The 10,129-nt window shown below is 41.9% G+C and overlaps 1 protein-coding gene across 2 annotated transcripts in view; it reads right to left on the bottom strand.

The window, feature by feature from the left end:
- Nucleotides 1-6,086, bottom strand: part of Bcap29 (B cell receptor associated protein 29) — a 41,585-nt gene extending 35,499 nt beyond the window's left edge. The window contains exons 1-3 of one of the 2 annotated variants that reach the window (XM_021179044.2): nucleotides 6,039-6,086; nucleotides 5,691-5,814; nucleotides 2,218-2,318 (exon numbers count right to left, since the gene is read on the bottom strand). In XM_021179044.2, the coding sequence (XP_021034703.1) occupies nucleotides 2,218-2,318; nucleotides 5,691-5,782 (193 nt within the window). In that variant the 5' untranslated portion in view covers nucleotides 5,783-5,814; nucleotides 6,039-6,086. The other variant, XM_021179045.1, reaches the window with a different exon arrangement.
- Nucleotides 6,087-10,129: the final 4,043 nt, after the last annotated feature.

Consider the following 10,129-nt stretch of genomic DNA (forward strand, 5'->3'; position numbering starts at 1 on the left):
ACTCAGAAACCCGCCTGCCTCTGCCTCCCGAGTGTTGGGATTAAAGGCATGTGCCACCACACCCCGATGGGGTTTTGTTTTGTTTTGTTGTTGCTGTTGGTTTTGAGACACGGTGTCACCATACAGCTCTGGCTGTCTTTGAACTCACAGAGATCTATCTACTAGGCTCTGTTTCTACCTCCTGAGTGCCACCACACCCAGCTTCTCTTCCGGTTTTTAACAGTTCTATACTCCTTCCCAGTGGAAACTGTCACTTTTGTAAAGAGGATCAACTGTATTTCAAAGATTGATGTTCAAGCCGGGCATGCCCTGTCTCGAAAAACAAACAAAAAAAGATTGATGTTCGGAACAGACTGTTTTACATAAACCGACATCAAGCACAGTGGTGAAGGTTCCCAGTGGCAACAGTAAACCCACTTAACCCACAACACGAGCGTTAGGAGGAAGTTCCTAGGGAAAATAGTTTGCAAAAGCTAAAGTAGCAAGTAGTGACATTTGCAAGAAGTGGGTAGGCAATCTTAGACACGTCACTTGCTGGCCTCGGTCGTTTCTAAAAGAACATGGTGATTATGAAGGCTTGTGGAATTTCTGCTTTGGAAATCTTAAAGCTCTACTTTTAATGTATGAAGTATCATTACCAAGAACATTTCTAACCTGCCGAAAAACTCATTCAGGCTGCATATTTTCTGTAAAATGTCTATTATCAGACATGCTTGGATTTGGGCTGTTTTTGCTGCTGTTGTTAAGAATTTTGAAATTTCAATGTTTTAAATATTACTCAAATGTAAACATGAAATACACTTAAATTTTATACATGCTTTATAGCTGTAAGCCTGAAGTTAATTCCAGACAATGTCTTTACTGTTCTTGGATTTGGACTCTATCATACAAAATGAGGGATAAGATTTTCCACCGATGCCAGCATGCTTGTGCAAAAATGTTTTCGATTCTTTAGATTCAAATTTTTAAATTTAGAATTTTTAGTTAGGGATGCTCAATCTGTCCTGTACACATCTATAATCTATCATATGAATTCAAAATTTGAAGAATTTGTCATATTTGCTTTGTTTTTCAGTCCAAAGTCTCTTTGATATTTTCTCCTAAGTATCTTGGTATGCATCTTCTCAGATATATCCCTATGTAAAAACTATTAGTAACTTAGTTTTTTTTTAATCCAAGGGATAGACAACTAATCTTTTAGGCAAAGGGACAGGCAATGGATGTTTGTCGGGCTTACCTGCTGCAATATTAAACTCTGGAGCTGTCTATGGAAATAGGCATAGGCCATGTGGTGTTTGAATAGGTATAGTATCCAGAAACTCATGTTTGAATGCTTGGCCCATAGGGAGTGACACTATTAGGAAGTGTGGCCTTGTTGGAGGAGGTGTGGCCTTTCTGGAGGAAGTGTGCAACTGTGGAGATGGGCTTTGAAGTTTCCCATGTTCAAGCTACTTCAGATCAAGATGTAGAACTCTCAGCTCCTCCTCCAGCACCAAGTCTGCCCGGATGCTGCCATGATTCCCACCGTGATGATAACGGACTAAACCTCTGAAACTGTAAGCCAGCCCCAAGTAAATGTTTTCCTTTATAAGGGTTGCCTTGGTCATAGTGTCTCCTCACTGCAATGAAGCCCTAACTAAGGCACACCATATGCAAAAGCAAGAATGGTGACGTTTCAATAAAACTGTGCCTACAGATATAGGCTCCTGAACCATAAAGATGAAATACAATACTGCTATCACAACTAAAACAAAAATTTACCAATATTACCTAACAATCACTTAATATTAAAAAAAAATGCAGTAGTCACTAAAGCTGTTGCTTTCAATCAGGTTTCAGTGAAGTGAAGTGAAGACTCACACTTGTCTAAGAATCTCTTAAGAGTCTATTATTCTTATTCTACTTGTTTGTTGCAAATAAGTCAAGCCCCTGGGTGCCCAGGACAACACTAACAAAGACTTTAACTGTCTATCATCTGCCAACTTGAAAGGCCACTTGTTACATTGTATCTAAACTTTAAAGTAACCTAGAAAAGGTTAAGAATCACTGCACCTGAAATTTGAGTATATAAAATAGTACCAAATAGGTATCAAAATAGCCATAATTACCTTAATATCAATACATAAAATAGTCTTTCAATATCTCAATAACATCAACCTAACCAATCAAAACCCGGATAATTTATTGAAAAGAACTAGATTCTAAGTTAGTACTTACCTAGAAACAGAATGATCAATAGTATTATAATGGTAAGAAAAGCTTTGTTCCAAAAACTTGCAATCTTACCCCAGACACTAAATGAAAAAATCTTCTGCCATCTGTAAAGCAATACAATTAGATTAGATGAGCAAATGACCAAACAACAAACAAACCAAGAGCTGGTCTTGAACTGTTGTAAAATACTGAAATATTTTGATAATAGTGTGACAAAAATGAAAGACATTTAATTTAAAAAGTGTTTCATCCTCTTTCATGACATCTTAACTCATGAAATAGAAAATAATATACTATGATATTTGATGGTTTAAATATTCTAAAGTGACAATAACTTTTTTGTTTTGTTTTTGTTTTTTTCGAGCCAGGGTTTCTCTGGATAGCCCTGGTCATTCCGGAACTGTAGACCAGGGTGGCCACGAACTCAGAGTTAGGCCTGTCTTTGCAATCTGAGTAGTGGGATTAAAGGTGTGCGCCACCACTGCCTGAAATAAAAATAACTTTTAAAGTAGAAGTTCTTTTTCACGATGAGCAGAACCTTGGAAAGAAACGTAGGCATGGGTGTGTGCACCCGCACGCACGCACGCATGCCTGTGGACTCCACAGTCTGAGGTCAGAGACCAATCTGAGAGGTTGTTCCTTAGGAGCCCAGCCTGCCCACCTTGCTCAGAGATCCTGGGACTCAGTGATGGGCAGGCTGGCTGCCTAGTGAGCTCTAAGGACCTGCCTGCTTTTGCCTCACCAGCACTGGGATTATTCGCCTCTGCAGCCAGCACACCTGGCTTTTCCCCACGGATTTTAGGAATCAAACTAAGGTTCTCCATCTCGTATGGCAGGCAATTTACCAATCTTACCAGCCCAATAGAAAATTCTTAACCTGTCACATCTTGGATGAAAGCTATTTCTTTTTCCCTAGTTAGAGAACTGTCTCAGAAATGTCGGAAGTCTTTTGATCTAACAATTAGGAACACCTAATTCTCTGTTTATTAGACACAGTGCCTTGCTGGGGAGCCTCTGCTGGCATGGAACTTGCCAGAGCTGCGTCTGAAGTTGCAGTCCTCTTGCTTCAGTCTGTAAAGTGCTGCAGCTAGACGCATGCGCGGCCATGTCTGGCTCCTGCAGGTTGATTTTTATGTGATGAGCTTCTATCATCTACACTAAGTAATGTAACGGAAGTAATTTCTTTCTTTCCAAAAAGGAATCTGAAATGACTGAGATATGGCATATATGCAAAATGAAAAAAAAAAACAAGCTTGTACAAATAAACATTTACACATGTAAATGCTCATCTAATTTACCCATTACCTAGGCCAAGGTCTGAACACAGAGGAAATGAGATGAATAAACAGTCTAGACAGAGTGATCGGCATAAGCCAAGCCACAGAAGCGATGAGTTACAAGTGGCTGAGCCATCTGTCCTGTAGCTGGAAAGGTCTCAAACACTGAACCTAAGCATTTTAAATTCATAATACATTGGGTCAAAAGGAGGTATCAAGGTGATTAGTGTGTGAATATACTTCACAAACACAACTGACAAGTGTCACTTTAAGACATGACAAATTATTAATACAATCTGAAAGGAACTATCAGTAGTAGCTTCCAGCTGAAGGGGAGGAGACAGACACAGGTGAATCAGTGCTTTTTGCCTTGTTGACCAAACTCAAAGCATTTTCTATAGGCACTATTTAAATTTAACATTACAAACATTTTTTTTAAAAAAAAGAATATAAATGGTAATAGCTTGTTGTAGGTTCAAATGTAAATTCGTTCACCTCTTCAAGAGTCAATAAAAGAGGGAATGTAAGAACCTCCCAGAAGGGCCATCTAGGAGTTTTCAGTAGACTGAATTTAAGAGCAGATAATAGCTATTATTTATTGAGTTGATGTATTATCGGTTGGAACACATGCACCATCTCGTCTAATTACCACAATACCATATGAAATCTATACCACTATTACCAGGAAAACTGACCAGAGAAGGGAAAAATTTTTCTCAGAGTCATACAATAACAGGAAGTCAAATGAAAGCCGTTATTCTGAGCATGCATGTACCATCAACCACTTCACTATAGGAGAAAAGACTAGACAGACTAAATGAAGACTTTGAAAGATTATGACTGACATACACACTGTGGATAAACACATGGAGAGGCACAGATGATTCCTGTACATGTGTACCACATGTTCTTACATGACAATATTCATATGTCATGTGCACCGATTCACACTTTCATCTAACAGCTACTACATCAGGATGGGTACAAAACTGTAAATGGCAAGAAGAAAAAGACTGCTCTATCAATCCTCCTGATGACTTCTTTTATCAAAGCTCAAGCCTTGTTTAAAAATCTGTTGTGCATTAAAAAAAATGACTTCTTGAATATGTGTGAGACTGTCACAAGTAATACCAAATATGTCTGCTTTTGAAATCTGAGGTAGAAAGAACAGGGACAGCATTGTATGGCTGTAAGCTAAGGATCTCATCTGGAGTCTGACACAGACCAGTTAGGTGACTTAGGTGATGGAACAGAGCCTTTCTGGCCTTAAGCATGTGATCTATAGAACCCATGGTTGGTGGAAAGAACTTGGTACATCTCTTCCTACAGTATGAGTTACTGCTTCTTGTGAGGGAAGGAAAGGTCATGGTATGGAGACAAGGACAGAGAAGAGCTGCAAACCAAGCAGATGAGGAGTTTCAAGGTTTTGAAAGACTGCGTGGACCCTGAGCCAGTCCATTTTATTGTCCCAAGTAAACAGTTTTGCACCCATCCTTTTATTTCTCTGCTCAAATGCAGGGCAGTTTAGGGGAAGGGGAGGGAGAAAGGAAGAGGGGGAGGAAGGGGAGAAATGAAGGGGGGGGGAGGATGAAGGGGGAGGAAGGAGGGAGGAGAGAGAGAGATAAAATATAGATATATAGACAGGACAGATGTCCAAGGCATAACCATGGCTTTATTATACCTGTAATCAAGACCAAAAAAAAAAAAATAATAAAATAAAAAACCAAAAAACAAACAAACAAAAACTAGGTTCTTTTAAAAAAGGAGGTGAAAAATCTATTTGTACACATAATCAAGCTTTATATAAAGTAGTATTTTAATAGTTACCAGATAGCAAATTTGAGTTTCATTTTTAAAGACTACCTTTTATATAATTGGCTCCCATCTTTTATTTAATTATCCATTTGTTGTATGTATGTATGTGTATTCATCATATGTTTATGTGCGTGCATGGGTGTTTCTGGGCGTCCCAGGGTGGAAGTGTGGCAGTCAGAAGACAACTTTGTGGAGTCGGTTCCCCTTCCACCACGTGGTTTCTGGTAACCGAAATTCTCTCCCTTGGCTGCAAGGGCCCTTTACCTACTGAGCCACCCCGCCGGCCCTCCCAAAACTTTCTAACCTTACAAAGAGCATCGCACGCCGTAGCCTGAAGAAGCTAATCAAATATTTGGTACTGTTAAGGATCTGACGGTTTCCTACCTCTGAGGAGGAATAAAGGGCAGGCAGAAGATTAAAATGAGTCCTATTTCAGCATAAAGAAAGCTGGCAACGGCCGCCCATTGGATTGTCATCGTTTTGTTTTGTTTTTTTTTTTTCTTCACACCTATACAGAGAAAGATTTCAATTTTAGAGAAACATGGGTGAACGGCCAGACACGCGGCGTGGGGCCTGCCGGGAGTTCGCCTAACTCCGGGTGACGAGGCAGTGCGCCGGACGGCCCCGCAGGTTCTCCCCCGGCCCCGAGGTGGCTCGGGCCGCAGGACGCCGCGGCCCGAGCCGCCGAACGCGAGGTCAGCAGCCGGGCCGCCCGCCGCCCGTCAGGCTTACCCGCCGCCGATCGCTCCGCGTGCCCCGCCGCCCGCCTGCGCGCGCACGTTCCACGCCGCCGGGAGCGCGCCGGGCCCGGCTGAGGTCACACTGGCGCGACCGCGCCTCCCGCGGCCGTTGTTTCCTGGTGCGCGGCGTGAGGTGGCCGAGGCTCCTCCACGCGGGCTCGGTATCTCCGAAGGGCTGATCCCCGATGCGGCTGATGCCGGATGACTGGAGCCAGGGCCCGGGTCAAATCCAGCCAGGTGCCCTAGGGTAGTAACCTGCCTCCCGGCCCCGAGCTAAACTGAATTTAAGTCAAGGCCCAGGCCTGGGGGTCTGTGGAGCGGTTTGTGTTTTGCATGCTGTTTTCCTGGTCCTACCGTGCCCATAGGCAAGACCAGGCAACTTCAGGGAACTGCTGGGTCTACTCCTTTACCTAACCATCTTCCCTTAGGTAACTAGATAGGCCCCAGAAACCTTTGAGGATGGACGCCCTCGTGCTTGGTTAACTTTGCATTCCACCGATGGTTTCCCTGGTAACACTAGAAAGAAAAACCTAACCACTGCCTCTCCTTAGGCTTTCTGGTCAATTCCTGTAATATCCCTGCTCCAAGTGGAGACTTGGCATCCCGATAACATTACATACCACTGTCTCCTCCATCAAGCTGGCCAGGAGTTCACTATCCAGGAAATCGGATTCACTTGGAGATGTGTTAAAGGGGTTGGAGGGATAATTATTCCATTAATAAGACGCAGCACTTAACATCCCAAGATGGCACTCCTTGAAGGAGCTTCCTTCTGCCCGGTGGCAGTAGTAAGCTTGCTTGGTTTTCTGGGTTCTAATTCAGAAAAGCCTAACACCTGCCTCTGTTTTTCTTTAGTGGATAGCCAAAAGCCTAAGCAAGCTTTCTGCTGATAATGGGCTTTCTCATTTCTGAATGCCTGTCCCCTCCCGGAACTATTGGTAGACCTTCATTTCTGAACAAGGAAGTGTTATTGGACCCTTTATGCCTAAAGGTGTAACTTTTGTCTTTTTCCTCCTCTTCTCCATCCCCTTGGCTACCTTGTTTTTTTTGTTTTTTTTTTTTTGTTTGTTTGTTTTTAATTCCAAATTAATAGTACTGCCCTTTAAAAAAAAGCCTTGGCATTCTTTTATTAACAAAACTAGAAATCTAAAAGGGAACTCCAAATACTTCCAGGTTTTCAACATATGTGAATGCACTATATATATGTATATATATATATATTTCAATATTTGCAAATCTCAGAATGTAACTTCAAAAGGTTCAAAATCCCCTGTAAGGCTGTTGTGCAGTGGCTCAGATGCTTAACTTAATCATGACTTTTGAGCAGCCCATGCTCATTTGGGTTTGTAGTGTCCTTTTGCTAAGTGTCTATTAGAAATGTCTACGCTAAAATCTATGGTACGATCTTTAGAACCTTTTTTGCCAGTGTACATGTATATGGTGGTGGAGGGCAAAGGTGGATGGCAATGTCTCCCTCACCACTTGCTCACGTTTTCTGGTTTTGGAGAGTGTTTCTTACCTGAAGCTTCTGTGACTACATGAAACTCCAGCTCGAAAACAATAAACTCCAATTCTGCTTCATACTAAGCCTCTGAAATTCCTCCCCCCCCTTTTCTTTTTCTTTTTCTTTTTCTTTTTCTTTTTTCTTTTTTCTCTTGGTGGCACAGTCAAGAATTCCTGTTTCACCCAAGTAGAGGTCTCTGAAAAGAATTCACACGTGGGGTTACATCTCAGCTCTTACTGCCTTCACTGCTAACACAAACACTGTGCTATAGGATACAATTATATTGGGAACATTACATGTGAATAGGTAAGCACAGAATATAGACTACATTTCAGGGTTGGGATTACTTGCTTAGAGGTAGTGCCTTCCTGGCACACACGAGGCTTTAAGTTCAATCCCCAGCACAAAACAACCCCACCCCCCACCCCTCAGAAAACAACTCTCCCACATTTAAGTGAGTGCTTTTAAAAACTGTATCACAGCCGGGCGTGGTGGCACATGCCTTTAATCCCAGCACTCCGGAGGCAGAGGCAGGCGGATTTCTGAGTTCGAGGCCAGCCTGGGCTACAGAGTGAGTTCCAGGACAGCCACGACTACACAGAGAAACCCTGTCTCGAAAAACAAAAAACAAAACAAAACAAAACAAAAAAACCTGTATCATATAGATATCTGATCTTAAGTAGCTGGAAGAAAAATGCAGGCTGAACTTAGCACAGAAGGTTGGGATCTGCTTTTCCATGCTCATTTCCCACAGTCCACCTCACTCCAGTCAAGCGACTACTGTACTGTACGGCACTGTACATTCCCTTCAGAGTTAATGTGTAAATGCCGGAACGACGGCCTCACTTCTGTATTCATTTCAACTGGAAAAAAAAAAGTTATCTTTAAAACTGAATAAACTGAAAAACGAGAGCACAGATATGACCAAGAAAAAAAATAGCAGCCCAGTGCTCATGTTAAACTTGATTCATGGCCTCAAACAGCCTGAAGTAAACAGTTGGAGACAACTCTCCACACTCTTGCTGGTTTTGACATTCAGTAATATTTTAGAACTGAACCTTTATTTCATCCAGAGACTTCTTGTCGTCTACATGTTCTTCATTAATAAAAGCTGCTAGCAACATCGAGCCATAAAAATAATATGAAAAAAACTATAAAATTTAGTTTAATATTAAAATCTAGTTACTACCCCCCAATATTTTAAATTAAAAATTATAACCATGTACGATGTGTGGTATGTGGTGTGTGTGTGTGTGTGTGTGTGTGTGTGTGTGTGTAAGGGCACTGTGTATGCTATAGCATTTGTATATATGTCAGAGAAAAATAACTATGTACGATATGAATTGTGTGTGTGTGTAAGGGTACTGTGTATGCTATATATGTCAGAGAAAAATTCAGTAGAACTGATTTTCTCTTTGCATCTTGACACAGGTTCTGGGGATCAAATTCAGGTCAGCAATATTTCTCTGCAAGGGGCTTCACCTGATGTTGTTTGGCTGGTTTTAGGAAGATTTTTAAATACATGTTCATTCATTTACACATTAGCTACCAGATTCTTCACATGTAAGATGTAGAAGGCTGCAATTGCTTTCTTCTTTTTGCATACCAGAATTCTGAATCTTTGAGAGATTCAGAGACCTTCATCTCTCTCTTGAGTGCTGGTCTAGTGGTAAGTCTTGTTTAAAAACCTTTAAAAAAAATCACCATTTATGACAAGTCCTTAAAAACCAATTGTTTTGATGTTTGTGTAAATAACAATGTCAGGTGACACTATAGTCAACCTTTCTAGTCCAGCTCTGAGGGAAGCATTTCTCGTGGCCTGGGAAAGGGGCTCCTGTGCCTAGGGGAACAGGAATGGTAACATGATTGGTACAACTGCATTCGTATTCGCATGGTCTCACACTGTTGATGCAAACACTCCTTCTCTGGCCATGTGAGCATGCAGTTTGGCTTCCTTTTCAAGCAGCCTGGAAGACAGCCTCTTGTGCTTTCGTCTCTGGTAAAGCAACATTAGGACCAATACAAGGCCTCTCCTGAGTGGCTTTTTTGCCCACTTGTGTGTGTGTGTGTGTGTTTATATGCCTTTTGTGGAAGTCAGAGGTCAATCCTGGGTGTTACTCTTTAGATATCCACCTAGTCTGGCTATATCTGTCTCAGCCTCCCGAGCACTGGGATTACAAGTGTGTACAATGTAACTGGGTTTTTTTTTTTAAAGAGTTATGTGCATGTGTGAGTGCTTACATGTATGTATGTGTACCACGTGCATGCCTGGTGTCTGCATAGAAGAGGGTGTCAGATCCCTTAGAACTGGAGTTAGTTGTTGGTGAGCCATGTAGGCACTGAAAACTGAAAGGAGGTCCTCTGCAAGAGCAAGTGCTCCAACTTCTGAGTCATCTCTCCAGCTCTCATGCCTGTATTTTACATGGATGCTGGGAACCATATCTAGGACCTCAGAGTTATGCTATAAGCTCCTTACTAGCCTGGCTCTCTCCCCAGCCCTTTTTGCCCTCTGTTGGTATCAATCCATCGTTAAATGGGCTGAACTTACATATGACAGTTGTGATGACAGTGCAGTTGTA

This window comes from Mus caroli, chromosome 12 (assembly GCF_900094665.2).
Source record: "Mus caroli chromosome 12, CAROLI_EIJ_v1.1, whole genome shotgun sequence".
Taxonomy (NCBI): domain Eukaryota; kingdom Metazoa; phylum Chordata; class Mammalia; order Rodentia; family Muridae; genus Mus; species Mus caroli.